At 40.4% G+C, this 20,441-nt stretch overlaps 1 protein-coding gene across 1 annotated transcript in view; it reads right to left on the bottom strand.

Annotated features, from left to right (window-relative positions):
• ca16b (carbonic anhydrase XVI b) overlaps positions 1 to 20,230 on the bottom strand; it is a 105,755-nt gene extending 85,525 nt beyond the window's left edge. The window contains exon 1 of the mRNA XM_019895747.1: positions 19,529 to 20,230. Coding sequence (XP_019751306.1) covers positions 19,529 to 19,616 — 88 coding nt within the window. The 5' untranslated portion in view covers positions 19,617 to 20,230. The remainder of the gene's footprint in view (positions 1 to 19,528) is intronic.
• Positions 20,231 to 20,441: the final 211 nt, after the last annotated feature.

The raw sequence follows: 20,441 nt of genomic DNA, 5'->3' as shown, positions 1-20,441 counted from the left end.
ATTTATAAATATATCAAACCTGAAGCTCACTGGCCAAATGACTCAGTGCAAGCCATAAATAATAATGGGTGCTCTTGGACTTTGCATGCATCACTTCCAAACAGGATCTTCACGCCTGCCTAGGGCCATACAAGCAGTCAGAACTCTTTGCTTCCTCTTTAAGTGCTCTTTGGTGCTGCTCTCTGATCAATACTTGAAGGCTGCATTTAAAAATGACAAATAAAACCACGGCAGGCAATGTGATACTCTCGACACATAATTGCAACGACTGTACACTGTTCACTCTTAGGACTGATTTGTACATGCTTTATTTGCTTGGGTTTAACGAACTATGAAGACGAAACATTAGAAACGTAAAGATGTGAGTGGAAAGGAGCCATTAGTATTGACATCTGAGCTTACTGAGTTGACGATCAACAATACGATGCAAAGTTGACATGTCACACCACACATTATGATTCCTTCAGTGTATTTGTTTGTATTTTTCTGAAGGTCACACCGAGCCTGCATTCCATTCCTTCCCCCTTTCTTTTACTGCCACTGCCTGGAAATATTAAGAATGGAAGAAATTCTTTTGTTCAACTGGCAATACTTTTGAAATAAACATCCAATTTATACACAATGAAATACTTTCCCTTCTCCTTACCACTTGCACAACATTATTATGATTCCCTCTTGTCAGTTACCACGGTCATGGACATTTATTTACACTGGTACACATTGCACCAAGGTTTTGTATCAGGACATTTATACATACGAATACCTTTTTAAAAATCATATACAGTGCATTTTTGTATATCTACCAGAAATTGAAAATGTCTATTCAAATTATACAAATAAAAATACAAAGTGTTGTAATTAATACATCATCATCTATTTTGTATTCCAGGCTCTGTCACTCGCAGAAAGGTATTTTTCAAAATGGTTGGTTTTGCTCCGCTATGCTCCCCTGTGTATAAAAGCAGCACATTTTTAAAACTCCAAAGTCAAGTTCACTTTACAGATGTCATGATGAACTAATGATGTCCAACACAACATGTGGCGATATCACAGGTCGTAGCAGAGCAACACTGTCATGACATTTTCATCGGAGCACAGCGTCTATTGTGTAGGCCACTGTTGATGTTTTTTTTTTTTCTTTCTCTCCTCAAAGAAGGTTGTTTAAATACAGTAGAACAGGCAAGGTTTTTATATTCAACTATACGGGTATGATAAATTTCATTTGGTTGTCACGTTTGTTGGACAAAAAAAATAAAACAGAAAAAGGACTTTGATGGCTACTGAAACGTCTCAACAGGAAAAATATTGCCTCTTGTCACGAAAGAAATTTCAAGATACGAAGGGTAAAACTACAGTATGGCCTGCTACTCACAGCTCCGAGTTTCCTGAACACAACATACTTATAGCTGCTCTGCCATTGGCTATTACCGAGCATCATCCTGACATCCCGTTGGCTAAGAGGGACTTCTACCGTATATGTCGATGTGTGTAGATAGATGTGTTTATGCAGCGTCCTCGTCATTCGCCCAGGAGGTCTTCCGAAGGTTTTACGTAAATGCGAATCACCCAGAAAAAGTGTTCACCGGTCAGGCGATCGCTCACTATGCTGACGTTTGCCTTGGACATTTCCGAAGGATTGTTAAAAGCCGACAAAAGCAAACATCCTTGGATGAGTTCTTTACAAAACGCCAGGCAAAAACCACTTCTGAGAGAGAACATGGACTAAAGAGGGCAGTTAAAAGTTAAATGACCATCATTTTTATTCTTCACTCTATTCTTTGTTTTTGACATGATGTTGTTCCCGGGATCTGTTGCAACCACTCATCCAGTTTGGGGGTCACTGCCCCGAGTGCGCCGACCAGCATAAAGGCACGACTGTCACCTTTCCCTTCCAGGCTCTCTCCAGCTCCTCTCTGAGCCCTTCATATTTTTCCAGTTTCTTGTGTTCCTTCTTTCAGATATTTACATCACTTGGTATCGCTACAGCCACTCCAACGGCTTTCCTCTGCCCTTTATCTATGATAACGATATCTGGTTGATTCGCCATTACCATCTTGTCAGTCTGTATCTGGAAGTCCCACAGGATCTTCACTCGGTCATTCTCCACTACCTTTGGAGGTGTTACCCATTTTGACCTAATATAAGATAAGATAAGAAAACCTTTATTAGTCTCGCAATGGAGAAATTCCCAATTCACAGCAGCAAAGTTTATATATATATATATATATATATGTGTGTACAGTATATAGACAGACAGACAGACACACACACACACACACACATTTTTTTTTCCTTTTTTAAAGATTCAACATTCTAACCGCCAGCCAACGGGTCACGTTATGCAATTAGATCCAACCCGCAGAGCTATTTGTTAAATAGCATGGAAACAACGTGCGGCAAGCTTGAGTGAATAAAGACCATCTCTCCTGTTCACTGTGACACCTACTTTTTATCTGTCACTGACACAGCACAAACATGTTTCACTTAAGCTGCTCGAGACCAGAATCTCATTAATTGCCCAAGCATTGTAAGATGGGATATCGAATCCAACACAAACATCAAACAGCAATATTTTAACTGGACAAATAAGCGTGCCTTGGCACACTAGTCACCATGAGAGATCATCAGGGCTGCTACAGGAAATAATTCAATTTGTTGAAAAAATTGTTATCATGACAGGCCCGATGCCAGCTTCATATGGTGACAGGCAGAACAATGAAATGCTCTTCCAATCAATGGCAGAATGTACTAAACCTGTACTTCCACCTGTTGCCATTCCGACAACAGAAAAAGTCATGGCTTCCGGCGAGTATATCAGCTTTGTGTACAATTAAACAGGCCTGAAGTTTCACACCGAGTATAAGTACATTGGGGGGTGAATTGAGAAGAGGTCATTATTTCAGTCTTCATATTTTTAAGACATTTTTTTGTTTGTTTGGTGTTTTTATATTTATTTTGGAGTATGACATGGATGCTTTGGCTCAGTGAAACACTGCTGTATACAACGACAAACACCACCACTTAAACTACTATACCATGTCTGTACAAAATAACAATGTGGGAGGCAACCCAAACATTTTCTTGACAGTAACATGTTCTGCGCGTCTCCACTAGTCTAAACAAGGCATTGTGATTAATATTGCGTTTGTGGAATATGCATTAAGCAGCAGAATCCACCCGTTTTTGTCCATCTCAGGGGATGGCCATTTTGCCACTTGCTGTCAATTGAAAATGACATCACAGTCGTTCAGGGCTCAGGTAACCACTAATCACAGGTCATCTGTTTTCTGAAGCTGAGCCATGCAACTGTGATGTCATTTTCAGTTCATAGCAACTGGCAAAATGGCCGCCCACTGAGATGGACAAAAAAAATCGTAGATTTGACTGCTTAACTCATATTCCACAAGTGCAATAATAAGCAGAATGCCGTTTCTAGACTAGTCGGGCTACATAAAACTTATTGAAAAGAACATTTGCGGCATTACTTCCCCCTTGAGAGGTACAATAACAACTACACATAAATGTAAACACAGCAAAGCATGCTGGGAACACCTCCTCCTCCAATTTCCTAACGTTTTATTTTAATGGCATGATACAAAGCGCCAATCACATACAAACTATAAATCCCAATTACTTGCCTTGCTTAATGACTAGCTAATCGCAGACATCTGTAGCTCGGTCTACATGCAGCTTAAAACACTGTGCATCTTTGGTTGCACATAGTTGTTCTCGAGGATGAAAATTAACAAAACAGCACATATGAATCAGATCAGTAATGGACATTTGCAGTCCATCCTGAGAATCTAAGCTGCCAAGTATCAAGCGCTGATTAATTACTATTTTATCTTTTACTGAAAAGCACCATTTCAATGACATTTTCTGTTTTGTATGCAGCATATTAATATTCTGAACATGTATAATGTTGAATTAATTTCTGAAAATGATTTTGGAATGATATCATTGCATCCTGTCCGATTCTATTCATATTCATGCTTAAAAATGCTGAGTTTTAGTCTTTTCAGTAAATGTTTGCTTTACGTTTTGTCCCACTGTACAAATGAGTTTGACACACCTAAAACTCCTACATGCGTAAGCTTTAATTGAGGAGTGTTGATAATTGTTAAGTCACGTAACAGCACAACAAACCAGAACGTCAAAGCACAAGGCGCTAATAGCGGGTGTTAACAAAAACTTCTTTGTACTAAATTTAAAATTGCAAACTGTCTACTACTTTTATGATCAATGAAAGCAGTCCCAATATCGAGTTCTACTCCTATAATAAAGGCTCAAAAGGCGGAGGCAGTTGTGACCTTTCAGAGATGCCGTGGACTGTTTTTCAAAAAGGTTCCGCAGCCTAAACAAAAGTTAGCCACACTGGTTGTTATTTGCTAGCCCACCAGCCAGCCCTCCCACTCAACTCCACCAAAGCTCTTTGTGTGTGCGTGTGTGTGCGTGTGTGCAAATGTGGAAGCTCACATCAAACCCCCCCCAAAAAAAACCACACACAAAAAAAAGATCCCTAGAGTAGAGTCATTTTCTGCACAATGCTGGGTAATCATTCACGTTTTATATTTGTGTCATTTCGACTTAAGCCTCCACAAGCAGGCTTTACATTTATTTGTGGTTGGAAATGTTCACCTTGGATAGAGGATATAAAGGGGGGGAAAAAAATCATTTCATATGACCAGACATTTATAATACCTCATCTACCCTATCAAATATGAGCCAGAGATTTAGCCCAAAACTCGTTTTATCCTGTTTATTGCTTTCTGTCTTTTTCCATTTCCTCGGAATGTATGTATAGTATTTGTTTTAGTATTAGCAGCATCAGCAAGGAATTTACTGTCATTTCCATTTGCTGTAATCTGTTGATCTACAATTCTACTTTGGTCAACACACACTGTAGACGGCATTCATCAACTATACGCAAAAAATGCTTACGAACCACAAATGCGATTGTGCAGGATATTATCACAACAGTGACACGCAGGCAAAAGAGCTGCCAGCGATGAAAAGTCAACAGGTATGGAGTGACGCCATCTCTGAACTTTGAGGTGAGGTGGGTTGATTTGTTAAGTCAAATGTGTACACGGGTTTTGACTGTGTGGCCATTGCTGCTAAATAATAAAAACATGGGTGTTTTGATTGTAAACTTCTATACTTTCATTGACAAAGCAATTAACTGATCACAGAAAAAAAAAAACAACACTGTTTTCACACTTTACACAAGCTTCAGCGAGACCGGCTCCTTTTTGTCGTTTAATCTTTGGACATAAAGAATTACAAATAACAGAGTGCTCAGACTACTACCATAATGTTTGCGACTGTTGTGACTTTTGCTATTCAAAGCACAATTACACCAACCTACACTTTATCTCATAGTAGCGGCTATGCTAAATGATAGTCTCATTTTGTCAGGAATGGCACTATAGTGTCACCTGTGTCATCAACTCAAGCAAAACCTTTTAATTGGGCCAATCATCCATAACATTGAGTTGTCTTGAGAGCTGTGTGGCTGTTCAGGCAGAGCCGCTGCCTTCCACCGCCTGTTCCATGCCGACTATTAAGCGTGGGACAGATGATGTGTTGAATCCCTGAGTGATTAGCAGTTACCTGGGGATAGGTCTCCTCGCTCTGGTAAACACTTGGGTTGGGGTTTAAATTGGCTGTGACAATAACATGCAGCAGCTGTCACAGCTTCAGTGTGCAATAGTGTTTGACAGATGAGCAAACTTGCAGGTATTGTGATGACATTTGTTTAAAAAAAAAAAAAAAAGGATAAAAAAAGGGGGGAGGGTGTAGTGAACCAGGATTTTTCTTGGCAATTAGCAAATTCAACAGTTGAGATGGGTCACACCATCTCTTGTCACAGCAGCTTACAAATAGAAGGGTGGTCATTGTTCAGCAAGTGTGAAACTATTTGTTTCTGGAAAATTAAGTTACCAGAGGAAAAGGCCGTGGTATTCAAATCCCTAGATAATTAAGGTTCTCCGACCAAGAGGATTTGGATGTGAGTAAAGGAAGTGAAACATTTGCATTCCCCAAGGGGAAACATGCCAAGAGGATCGATAGGGGCAGTCTTTAAACTCCCTCCTAAAAGCATCCAAGTCAGCACATTTCCCTCTACTCTTGAAATCCTCTTAAATTAACTCGCACCAGATTTCCTCTGGAGCCGCACCATTTTACATCAAGCAATCACACCACTCCACTGCTGAACAGCGCTCCACGTCACTTAAAGTTCTTTGATTGCTTTGTCAAAGCACAGTTTAAAAAAGAAATTAAAAAATGACTCCCTTCCTATTGATGCTTATCGCTTTCTTACATGTGGGAGAAACAAACCTTGAGAAGGAGAAGAAAGAACCTCTGCTATGTTGGCGTCTAGAATAATGAATAAAAACAATACAACATACTTCCACAGTTAATACATTTACCGGTAAAGCATTTAGTGCTGAATGACTGAAAAGAAAAATAATTTGTCAAGCTGCTTTGAGACAATTAACGACTGATTGCCTTTGCCAAAGGCATGATGGTATCAATTTTTCAGATTTCAAGACATGCTGATAGTGCTATCACCTTAAATTATAAAGTCATTATTTTTAGTCCAAAGGAAGAATCTGCACAACAACAGGGGCAAATCGTACACTCAGAGACCAGAGTGACAATTCTGATACACTTTTGATCATGGGAATAAAGACAAATGCAAGGCTGAAAAGGCATTTTGAAAAAAATCACACCGCTAACTTTTCGGTCTATATGCGGAATGTGTACCTATTAGAGCCTCTTTGGTCATTATTCAGTCTTTCATTGCTAATGAAAATAAATAAATAGATAAAATACATTCTCATTTTGTCAATGCTGTTGTCATGAATTGTACCCTGTACTGGAGTTACTCCGGAAACCAGCGATTTATGTACAGTATATATCGTATGAGATCTCATCCAAAAATTCTAAACTCAAACAAAAAAAAAAGTTTCACAAAATCATGCAATGTGATCATAACATTTAATTACGTGCGCACGTAAAAGTAAACCGACTGATTTTGAAACTTGAGCTCTCAATGGTCATCGCTCTCAGCGGACCTGTGCCACAGCTAACAAGCTAGCTAACATACCTTAGTTTCTTTTTTTTTTTTTTTTTACCCATATGTACTGCCTTCTGTTTGGAGTCTACACAAACTGTACCCCCGGGGTGTTTCTGTTTTATAAAATGAACATATTGGATGCGTTTTAAGCGCAACCACAGTGCACGGGTACGTTACGTTTTCCATCCCTGCCAATCAGAGCTGAAGATGATAAACAGCCAGCTGTGACTACTGCAGAGTGACTTCTCCCCAAAGACAATAGCCAGGTGTTCGGAGGACTTCACTTGTGTATTTTTGCAGGTACCGTATAAATGTGAAACCGCTTTAGAATGTTTTATGTATTTTAGTGGTTGCTTCTTGGCAGGATGACAGAGAAAGTCAAAAGATCTGAGCATGAACAACTGCGAGGCATCATTTCCAAGTTCATTTTGTATTCTGTAAATACAACAGCTGTCTGTCCTGACGCTCAAGTACCGTTTTTGTTTTGTTTTGTTTCATCAAAACAGTGGGTAGAAAATTTGCAACCAGCAGTAAATTCAATTCATAGTCACGCAGCTTAAAGAGAGCCAAGGTGCATTTTCCACATTTTCTACAGCTGTTCAAAACAATGTAATGTAAGGTTAAAATACACTTTATCCAAATCACCTGAAAGCCTTGTCAAAAGGTGTCAAACCCGAGGCCTGGGGGTCAGCTCTGGCCCACCACACCAAGTTGTGTGGCCGTCGAAAGAAAGTTCACACTTAAGTGGCAAAGCACCAAGCAACATTTAGTGTTGCCGTTAACTCCAACCTTTGAAAATAATGATATACTGAACTGAATATTTTATTGAAGAAACTCTGGAAGCCTAAAGGGATACGTACGCCTACTTCATGTTTCTTGACTAATGGATTTGTTCTTTTTTTCTGTGCCAATACGTTTTGTGTAATTTCAAAGAGAATTTTTTTCACCAAATCCGTTCTTAACATTCTCTGAAAAACAGCTAAGCATATTTAAGTATTTCACTGTCTCTGTTTTCCAAGGACTTCTGTTTTCAAATTTAACGGTTCAAAATCTGTTCCAAATTTGCCAACCTTCTTCACTTTTGAACAGACATTCCGATCATATTTCCACTTCTTTATTTTAATCAATTAATCAAATCCTTAATTTACCCACATGAGAATCACAGATAATAAAACCTCTTTTACAAGTGTGATTTGGCCAAGTAAGGCAGAAAAAGTAAACATTGCCATAAAGTTAATAAGTTCTACGAACAAGCGAAAAACAACAAGTCATCTTACAGGTAAGTTACCAGACACCAATGCACTGTCTAAGAAAAAAAAATTCTCCTCAACACATACAAAAAAAAAATAGTCGGGTATTTGTCTGACACTACTTTTATGACTACTGATGCTAAATTAAATTTGTTGCTAAAAGTATGAATATTAAAAACCAATTGCAGGGCTAACTGTGCATTACAACATGATGCAGCAATGACACATTTATATGATTTCACAGTAATAACGACCCTCTGAAGGAAAGGAAACTACAATACACCCCGTGCCAAAAATGAGTTTGACACCCGTGACCTAGTCATACACATTTAGGGACTGTGCGTATAATTCCATAGTTCACGACAGGGGAAATTAGCCTCATGGATGGGGACGTCTACTGTCAGGCCATGGTGAATGTAGCCTGAAAGAAAGAAAACAACAATGAGCACAAAGCAAACACATGCTCCGTTGATGCACAACAACACAATGCAGGAAGTAGGAGCCTGAAGGTTTCCATTGTTTCCACTCTCCATGGGGCAACGCTGACTGACAGCTCAGCTGTAAGCAAAGCTGACACGGTATCGCATCACGGCAAGATTGTTTAAGGGGAAAGAGGATGTGGAGACTGAAGGACACAGGACATTTATTGATATGGCCAGGTCCTTGAGTGCAGCAGTATATGTCCTTTAGTGACACTGCCTCACAGCCTGGACATTCATCACGTTTGTCGAGAAGCAAAGGAAATAAGTGCATTTGATTCCCCAGCAGTGTTTTCCCTTTGTTTTAGAAAAGCCTTGTCCAATACAGTTCGTGTGTGTGTGTGTGTGTGTGTGTGTGTGTGTGTGTGTGTGTGTGTGTCTTTTGTGGCTAGGACAGATGAAATGATTTGGAGTGAAGTGGCAGTGAGTCATTTCTAATTGATTAAAAAGCTACTGTGACCAGCAGTCTCTCTGCTAAAACAGAGAGTGAGATTCACCACACAGATTGCCTCGGGTTTTCGGCAAGCTAAACAACGTCAAAAATTTACCAGTGACGTACAGCTACTCAAATGACACAACATTTGCATTTTATTTTTTTTTAATTAAACTCATCTGATGCGCCGCGTTGCCACAGATGGCAAACTCCCCATTTATGTCCACTGGCCATTTCGGCCATTTGTCACATTAAGCCAGAAATAGTGCACTGCCATGCAAGCCAATTTGATTTTGATCAAATCTAGTGGCCTCTGGCACATTTCTGTAATGCCTTTTTCTTCTTTTGATCCATTAAGCCGATGTGCTGTATGGATGGGAATCGAGCAATGCTTCCAATTTGTCCGATCTAACCATACTTGTGTGCCTCCGAGCTTATCGATTGCTATTATCAACAGCAGCCAGATTTTTCTGACAGTCGCACAGTGAAAAACAGAAACTGCTCAATGTGTGTTTGCACTCTATGAAGATGAAACACAGAAGCGACTCAAAGGTGACAGTATGAAGTGCCATATGTCCTAGCATAAGTGTGGCTGCATTTACCCAACTGCAAAGAGGACAAGGACATTTCTATAATATTAAATACGATATACACGGTACTTAACACGTTTATTGGACCACCACTCAATGAAAGGTTTATGTCGCAGCTGCCCAAAGTTAACAGCCTCGGTAATTACCAAAATCGCAGTTTATGGACAACGATGAAGAAATCCTGATCCGAAATGATATTTTTATGCGAAAATATATTTTTATTGCGATCCATGAATTTTCAAATTTATTGTTTTACAACAATACCGAACACATAGTGAAGCACATTATTTTTTTCTTGATTACAGTTATTTAATTGTATTATTAAACTGTTTTGGGTTTTTTCTGGGATACTTGCATGCCATATGATTAATTTGGGTATTAAACATAAGATTCATTTTTGGAACTCCTTATTCTGGTTCAAAATGGTAAACAACAAGAGCTCGTTGACAATAAAAGTGTCCGCAATAGAAATGTTAGATGGTCTCTTCGTATTTTCATGACTGGTGCTCTAAAAAAATATTTTAAGCACTGGCCCTGTACAGAACCAGTGAAAACTCCAGGCACACCATTTATAACAGGAGGCACTGTGTCCCAGTTTTTGACTGATCCGACAGTGTTTTGCCGTTTTGTAGTTGCTGCTTTTTTGGTTAGCAACAGTGCAGTTAAGTCATTAGTGTCTATGTTTACGAAGGAAAATCGAAGGGGGCTAATTGGGAAGGGGGGCTAATTTGTTTCAAGTGGATGAAACACCGGGAGATTAATTGAGACACGTCTATTAGAGCAGAGGTCACTGTTGGAGGAAATCTAGTATGCAGTTTTTCTTTTTGCAAAGCAAGCATAAAGCATACTAGCTGTTGCGCACGACTGAGCACAAAACCTGAAATAATACTTTCGGGCATTGCCAATTTCTTCCAACATGAACATCCCAGGATGGCATTATTATAGTTTCTATAATGAGAGTCCCGACAGCCATCGTACATTTTTTTTCCTCCATCCAATGGACCAGCTAAATGGTCATTGCAAGAAAATAAGCAAACATCGTTATGTGCGCAAGTGAAAAGTGCTCAAAGTTGCAACGTTTCTCCCAACTGACTATTTAGCGAGTTGTACGGGCAGCTGGTCGAGAGACACCACACAAAGTGCTGAGACAAAATATAGACTTACAGCATATGGTCCTAATGTCATCATGATTTTATCATCATGAGGCAGCAAAATGTGCTGTCCTACATTTTACATAGTGGACCAATTATCCAGAGAAATTCCTGAAGGAGTTCTTCACCATGCAGCTGCAAACATCAGAAATGTCCGATCGGCGTCAAATCTGAACTTCATGAATGACGTGCTGAAAACACACGCCCTCAAATGGGGGTGTGGCTCACGTCCTCCAAACTCACCAAGCGGAATAAAATCCCTGCAAGTACCGCATAATTAAATTCATTGAGTCTTTTTGGCAAAATAAGTGCAGATAAATTTGCATTGCTGTAACAACCTCACACGTCCACTGAATGATTCGACTGGGATTCTTTTTGTTCTCCCACATATCCTGTTCAAACTGTGAAAATGTGTCAAAAAGTGTCTCCGGCAGTCACCAGAACTGTCTTTCAAAACATGGACGGGTGCGCCACACCACAACTCGCCCACTCACTTTGTTGTCAAGAGAAACGAAGACATCTTCAAGACTCGAGATTTTGATGTGGAGAACTAATTGTTCATCCTTTCCATTCATAAGCACGGGCTGATAACTGACAAGGATACATTACCGTTTTGAGCAGACAATTCACAACTAAGCTTTTGAATGATGTACATTTCCCCGTATGTACTACAATGCAATGATGATGATTGTTTCATCCCGCTAGCTCTCTTTACAAGCCGAGGAGAGCACGATCATGAGACGCCAGCCTCATAAGTATTTATTCAGAACAAGGAACCTAGACTACATTTCCACATCGAAATCCTTGTTTTGACTCGAGGTTGCACGAGTTCGGACTAAGTCGTACTAATGTGATGAAAGTCAACTCAACGTCGAGAAGTAGCTGATGACATTGATACAATGCAGTAATAGATAATCACCCAAAAATGGAAAGCACACGCCAAATTTATGCGGAACATACAAGAGCAGCAATGTGGGTTGGGTGAAGGCTTTCCCACTGCCGCATGATTGTATTCCCAGCCGCAGAAAAAAAAATCTCTCTGCCGGCATGCTTGCCTCTGGGGTAGCCAGGTAACATTTGCGCAACATGTCAAAAAAGGGGGGAACATGTCCTCGTTTTTGACCTACCACAACAGCAGGCGCTGCATGGTAGAAATTTGCAGTTTTTGCAAATAATCACGTTCTTCATTCGTGGTGGAATGATTCCCTTCCCTCCATTCACTTACTGTGGGCTGAAACATTTTGCAAACTTATATTTGAGACTGGATTTTCTTTTTCTCCCTCTTGACTTACATTCCAAAACAGCAAAACTGATTACATTCAACAAACTCATTTGGTGCTGCAAGTGATCTTTCTCAAGCCAAAAATATGTGATGAGTGACTAGTCAACGTCACGCTCTTAAAGTCACTGTGTTCGTAAAGTCGACTAGTCAGCACTACTTGAAGTTCAGACATGACATTACGTACGAGTCTGCTTAAATCTACAGAAAAAATTTTTCTTACAACTAATGAAAATCACAAATGTGACAACAACATGCTGTCTCGGCAAAAAAGGATATAAATAAGAACAGCACATCGGTACCTCAATGTATACTATGCATGGGAATTTGACATAATTCACTTGATTGACTACAGTGTAACAAGAACTTATTTGGAGAATGTCTTTGAGTAGCCTGAACTCTTAAAGCGACTGTGTCACATTGAACACATTAACATCGACTCAGTGTCGCTAACTTAATGTTATTCTCCTTTAGATCGCTAACTTGTTGAGACAGAAACATCAGTATTCTGTTGGTTACAATCAAGTAGTGCTTCAGTGTTGCCCATTCTGAAGGTGGACTATATAGGCTGGTACCACATTCTGGCGATATGACAACCACAACATTGCAATTCTGTTTTTGAAACGTATGAATTAGAAATATTTGGGTTCATAACAACAACAGTAAAAGCATCTATTTCAGGAAAAATGAGTTTATGCTATGTGAAGTGACATCAACCAGGAAACAAACCGCTGTCATCTGCGCTACTTGTATTTAGCTAGCCTGCGTAACAAGTCTCAAATATTTATTTCACCAACTCTAGACACTGGGCACAAACGTTCAAATGAAAACAGGGTTACAGTAATCCAATAAAATTACCTTGAATTTGTTGAAGAGTGATCGGGGAACGCTCCCGTAAATTCGATACTTTGGAGTTATTGCGCGCTGCAGCCACTCGTCGTAAGAACATTTGGCATAGCATTCTCCTAGCAAACCGCGGTACTCGAAAGAGTCCCAAAACGAGGAACAAATGGTCACAAATGTTGAAATGTGACCTACCCTACTGCGGGCTCATAGCTGCCAGTTTACTTTGCTGATGTAATTTGGAAGATATATTTGGTCAAAAAGCAAGGAGGACTGGAGCGTAGGAGCGAGTGAGCAACGTAAACTGACGTTAACATCTGCTACCTGCAGGCAAGGTAAGAAGATATAGGATTAATGGGCCCATTAACATTGATTAAATCTCAATGTTAAGTAGCGCAATTTAAGCGGCTACCAACTGAAGTAAAGAAGAGCCTCGACTGACAGATAAAACGAAGCAAAGACCGTTACCTCGGTGACAAGCGTCGCGTAGGTTTGAAGAGACAGAGATGGGTAGGGAAATGTATTCTCCATTTACGGTATTCCCTTTTCAAAAAGCTACAAAATAAATAAATAAAAGATTCTGGTAATGAATTGAAAAGCCTCACTCACCATGCCGGCTGAGCACCATTACGTGAACAGAGTGCAGTTGAACTAGATTTTTCAACCGCCGACCTTTTCGTTCGTCCGGCAGTCAGCCTTTCTGCTGCGTGTCAGAGGTCCACTGAGGTATGCAATATGAAATAAGTCTGCTGTGTTCACAGCTTGTAAGGCGACAAGTCAATAAAACGACAGGCTGAGGGCATGGAAGCGGGGAACTTGGGAGCGTTGGGGGCCGTGAGGGTTGTGATTAAGACAGAAGCGTTCTTCTGTTGCATCACTGCTACTGATATGGAGGATAATTGGTGCCACATACGAGTAGCAACAACATCAATCTGGGATAGAACTGCATTTAACGTTCTACCAATGCTATCAACAGTGAAGGATGACATTTGAGGATTTTAATTATACGGCTCAATAATAAATTGAGGGGGTCGCACTAATTTCAGGCTATTCCAGTTCACTACAAGTACAATCATTCACTTTGGTCCTCACTGTGTTGCGAGATGAAAACAGAATATGCGTGTTTAGCTCTCTGCTCTTGATTAAGTGGCATTGCAGGCAAGCTTATGGATTGTCCGGCAGTTAAAAAAAATAATAATTTGACATAAAAAAAAAAATAATCTCGCCCAATCTTCACACTCGCAGAGCTTACTGTCCTATTTTTAATGCGATAACCCTTTTCGTTTTGAATGATGTCAGACACCAGAAAGCTTTCGTGGAAGTCGCCATTCTTAAATGTTCGTTTGCTAAACCATAATAACATAAGAACAGTTGGACTAGTCCGAATTCCACCAATATCAAATGGAAAAATATATTGGAAATCGTGTGTGACTTCAGCTCGGTAAGCATCTAAAGGAAGAACTCGAGTTTGTTTTGCTTCTTCTTTTGGACATCTTCATAAATTAAGGTGCAATGATTTATGATTATCAAAGTAATCGCTAATTATTATTGATAATCGATTCATCATTTAGATACCTTTTTTAAATTAAAAATTATCCAAATCCTCAAAACTTCAGTTTCTCAATCGTATTTGTCCTCCATGACAGCAGACTATGAGTGTTTCTTGACATTTTACAGAACAAACAAGGAACTGAATCATAATTTTTTTTTGCCCTGTTGATTTGAGATAATGTCCATTTTTTAAATAAAGGGATGAAAATTTAAAAAACATTTTATTTGATTTATCAATTTAATGGCAAAATCATCAAAAGATTAATCCATCAATCCATCCATTTTCTACCGCTTATCCGGGGTCGCGTTGTGGGGGCAGCGGCTTTAGCAGGGGAGCCCAGACTTGCCTCTCCCCAACCACTTCTTCTAGCTCTTCCCGGGGGATCCCGAGGCGTTCCCAGGCCAGTTGGGTGACATATTCTAACCAGCATGTCCTGGGTCGTCCCCGGGGCCTACTGCCGGTGGGACGTGCCCGGAACACCTCACCAGGGAGGCGTTCAGGATGCACCCTAATCAGATACCCAAGCCACTTCATCGCGCTCCTCTCGATGTGGAGGAGAAGCGGCTCGACTCTGAACCCCTCCCGGATGACCGAGCTTCTCACCTTATCTCTAATGGAGAGCCCGGACACCCTGCGGAGAAAACTCGTTTCAGCCGCTTATATCCGGGATTTCGTTCTTTCGGTCACGACCCATAGCTCGTGACCATAGATGAGGGTTGGAATGTAGATCGATTGGTAAATTGAGAGCTTCGCCCTTTGGCTCAGCTCCTTCTTTACCACGACAGACCAATACAAAGTCGGCAAAAGATTAATCAATTATTAAATGAAACATTAGTGGCAGGCAGCCCTAGTTCATACTGCAGGTCATTTCGTATATATTTATTTATTTTTGCGCAGCATGACATTTATCAGATTTTTTTTCCTGTCAATGTTAACAGGATAATTCCTTCTTTTTTTTTTAAAATCCGACCAAGGTCTCTTTTGTATGTGGATATAAATCGGATATGTATGCGTTGCGACTGCTGTTTGGATGTTCAAGTCGCGCTCATCCGACCAACCCCCCATCAATAGGCGACAAATGTCACAAGTGTTCAACAAAACAGACGGTGTGAAAAGCAGCGGCAGACAAAGTAGCAGAAAACAGTCAGTGGTGAAAAGAAAATGCTGTAGAACTGATATCTACTTTGGAGAATCGGTCACCTCAAGCAGAAAATCCTTGACAACAGAATAAGAAATAAAACTTGCAATATAGAGATATCTTAATGTCCATCACTTGTCAAAGTTCATTTTTTCTTATCATGATGACAATTCAAGTAAAAATAAAAACAAAATTAAAAAATGGACTTCTTATGAATAAAGATTTTGTGGTGGTAACAGTTGGGTGCTTTCTAATAATAGCAAGATCCTTGAGGTGGCCGAGGTCTAAGGTCACTTTGTCAGTGCGCTGGTTGCATTATTCATCCATTTATTTATTTATTTATTTGGCAAGTCCTAACCAACTGTTTTCTCCGACAGTGCAGCCCATATGTACATTACCTGATTTAACGCCATCACCCTCGTGTTGGACTTGCACTGGCTAAAAATAAATAAAATAAATTAGAGAATAACCAATTTTCATCCAGACAAGAAAATAAAGCCAATTAAAAACAAACCAAAAAAAAAAAAAAAAACTACATGAATGGATCCAATGTGAACAGTAGCGGATAAAAATCAAAGAACAGTATGCAAGGTTTTTTTTTTTTTTTTTTTTTTGGGAAATGAGGACCAGCAACAGTGATCAGAGATGGTAAAGTTTGGGGAAAAATAAATGAGCGCATTTTAGGCCACACAGTGACAACACCAACAAATTATACTCTCTGAATTATGTTCCAACTGGAAAACGTTTGGCTGTTGGAATGCATCACTGCTGCTTTTAACTTTCATTTTAATATGCGGATTCGACTATGGGAGAACAAATTTGTCAGTAATGACCGACAACTACTCCCAGTTGGTTATCTTTTCGATTATTCTTGCTGATTTGATGGGTGTTGTCATCCAAACATATGAAAAAACTGGTAAGGAACATCAGAGCAAAAAAAAAAAAAAAAATTTCTAAAACTTGCAGATTTTTGACCTGTGGTGAAAACGATAGACAAGGCTGCCCATTATGAGAACACAAAAGTTGTGCAAGAGTGGTCAAATTTTCATAAAAGAAAACACAATCAAACGAATAATGGATTCATAAAAATGGATTCTAATAAAATACAAATGTCTAAAAGCCAATTACAATATGTCTCAAAATAGTGGTACAGACAGTTTTCAAAGAACGTAATAAAGCGGAAATAACATGAAGTCCTTCAAATGACATTCAGGTATGTGTAGCAGTGAACAAATAAACGTGAATGAATTCAATGTTTGAGGTTGACTTTTAAACCCCTTTGTCAGCTAATGCTGAAGATCTCGGCATGCACCATCCCACTTTATTTTTTCACAGCAATACTAGTACAAGTATCCGCTGCGTACTCACTGATACAGAGTACCAGTACCTCTTGTACTTAAAATTTCATGTAACTCATGGACACAAAATTGTGAACAAAAACCTTTCTATCACAGGTGATGATTTGCCAGCGTGTCAACTGCTGCAGTATAGCGCCAACTACTGCCGATGTATTACTCAATGTCAGATTTTTTTGTCTCGAGTATCAGTGGCTGGCATCAGCAGCCTCCAGAAGAATGCGATACCTTTAAATACGGTAGCGTCCCGATACAATACCTGGTGCATTAGTACTTGCCCATTTCAATGAATAACCTGGTTCAACCCATTGTTGTGACTCAGTCTAAACAATAAGAGGGACTATGTCAAAGAAATATGTCGATGAGAAACAAAGAAGACATCAAGGACACAGAAGAAAGAAGTCGTGAGGCCATTCAAGTACTGTAGATAATACATATTGACTAACATAAATTCTGTGTGCTAAGATGAAAATCCAATGGATGGAAAAGAAACACAAGACTGCTTCTTGAGGATAACGCACCGACCGGCTCGTGCGTCCGAGAACACAGCTTGCTCCAAACACTAATGTGAATCGCTGGATAAATTGATCACCCACACTTTGGACGCACATCCACAGCTAGTGGCGGTGGCGTAAGCGTATCTCTGAATGGAGGAAATGAAACTACAGGAAAAAAATAAAATATCATCAACGATAGAGGGCAGAAATTGTACGTGTTTGCTTTTCATATAGTACTGCAATTTATTTAATTCTATCGCACAGTTCTACACTAGAATGGTCGCCACTTAATGCAGCGCACATATAGAAACCGACCTTTCACACTGTCCCTGAATGGAAATTCAGCCTTGCGTTGCCTGCATGGACGTCATATGAATGAACAGCTAAACCGTTAGAGAGTGCACATTTTCAAAACAGACCTGGGCAAAATCTGTCAATAAAAATAAAAAATATCGGCAAAAAGGCTACTGAACACCGTCAAAGAGGTGCAGATTTGGAACATCACCAAGGAATTGAACCTACGCTGGTTCCATGAACATCATCTGAATGAACCACTACACCGTTAGATTAAAAAAAAAAATCTGCAAAAGAATTCCAATCAGTTTTGAGTGACACTGTCAGAGAACTATTTCTTTAACAATCCTGCAGACTACAAATACAGCGCTTGCATTTCTTTGAATCAGATTTTTGCACAATTAAATGTAAGTTGAATATATACTATAAAATAATACTGGGGGCATTTTCACACATTTTCTTGTTAGTTGCATCAAGGAAACTACCCATCGATCAATTGTCTAAACCGCATATGCTCCACGAGGGTCGCGGGCGTGCTGTAGCCGATCCCAGCTGTCTTCAGGCAGGGACAACCTGAACTAATTGCCAGCCACTCGCAAGGCACACATGGACGAACAACCATTCGCACTCACACTCACACCGAGGGACAATTTAGAGTGTTCCATTAACCTGCCATTCATGTTTTTGGAACATAGGAGGAGACCGGAGTACCTGGAGAAAATCCACGCATGCACGGGGACAACATTCAAGCTCCACACAGGAAGGCCGGAGCTGGAATCGAACGGTGTACCTCTGCACTGTGAAGTGGACGTGCCAACCAGTCAACTGTCGTGCCACCTTCAAGGGAACTAGATTTCTCTATTTTTTTTTAATCAATGCCGTCAGAGAACTATGAACCCAACAGTGGTTATTTTTGTGTCACACTGCAATACGAAATTGTCATGCTGTCTTTTTGTAACACGGATTCAGCTCCCAGGTGTACCTAATAAATTGTCCGGTGGATGTAAAATGAGTCACAGTCCTATACTCGCTGTCTAGCATACCAAAGGGGCAAGTGTCGCCCTCATCATAACAAGTAGACATACACGCACACACAGACACACAAACACGTTTAAGACAATTCCATTCAAACTTTGGCTCCAATTAAAAAGAAAGACGATACGAAAGATGGCATAAAAGTGGCAACTGGAATACAATGTTATGCTTCGCATCCCTACCAACAATTTGACAAGCTGCGAGATGACAAAGAGCGGCAAAAGAGCGTTTTAAAAAGTTAAATTAAAAAAAGAAAGTGTTGATTTTATGATGTTAATGTGACGGATATTTTGCGCCACGGTGCGGCTGGATGATGATGAACGTGCACACTAATAAGCAAGCGAGCTTCAGGACGTGTTGTGTGTGAGCGTCGCCTTTTTCAACGCGTTTTATGTCGACATTACAAGAGTCGATATGATTAGAAGAAGAAAAAAAAACCACATAAACACAATTTCAAGAATGAGAGTAATTCAAATACGCAGCTATGTAGAGTCGGGGCTTGGTAACATGAAAGCTAGCTTGTGTGCCGCAAAGTAAGCGCCGCTACTTACCAGGATGACAGTCGCCGTGTTCGGGCAATGTTAGAAGAAGCATTACGGATAAAATCCACCAGCAATTCGGTTCCCGTCTCCTCTGCATGTTAGACTACTCATGGAGAGCAACCAGGAGGCAATGAGTGACAAAGTTTCTGGGTGGTTTTTTTTCAGTCTTTTAGCTTGTTATAGGAAAAGAGGGAGGGTGACAATCCCACGCGTGCGAGTGAAGCCTTTCCCCCCCACCAAAAAATGAAGTTGATGCCGCGGCCACGCACGCATCAAAAAAGAAAATGTCTTGTATTCCCCCGTTACAAAATAGTCAGCGTTGATCCAAGTTGGGGCTCCTTGGGCATCGAGGAATAACACGCCACGGCTGTGTGAAAACACTTCCAAGCAGGGCTTTTATGACTCCACGACGGGCTTCCGCGGAGCCACATTCCCGGAGAGTGGAAAGGGGTCAGGCGGCGATCAATGGCTGTCCTTAACTACACACGAAAGGGTGGGAGGAAAAGTGGTCCGATAATATCGATTGGAAGTAACGATCGGATCACTCGGCGTTTATCCGTGATTGCGAGCGACACGCAATGCGAAGAAAAACTGCTGCTGGAATTGTCCCATTCTTCTATCCAGGAAGTGGCCTAGCGGTCATGAATGCATGCATGGATATCAGGCGGCTGCTGGTCCCATCCTGGCGGACAGGCTGCCTGCGCGCGGGGCGGAGGGACGGCGGGGAGGCGGTGCTCGGATTTGTTGAATGCAAAAAAAAAAAAAAGAAAAGCTTTTGAGCTGAGACGTTGGTCTGTTCCCGAGAGCAGTGGCGGTCCGAGCTTGATGGGGCGCCCTGTCCTTTTTGCACCCTCCACGCCACCAACTCGCACTGATGAAAAACAGTGGACCCTCAATTTTCTTTAAACATTGATATACAAAG

This window comes from Hippocampus comes, unplaced genomic scaffold (genome assembly GCF_001891065.2).
Source record: "Hippocampus comes isolate QL1 unplaced genomic scaffold, H_comes_QL1_v1.1 scaffold420, whole genome shotgun sequence".
Lineage (NCBI taxonomy): Eukaryota > Metazoa > Chordata > Actinopteri > Syngnathiformes > Syngnathidae > Hippocampus > Hippocampus comes.
The sequence above is the reverse complement of the archived record's forward strand: the minus strand, read 5'-3'. Positions and strand labels throughout refer to the sequence as shown.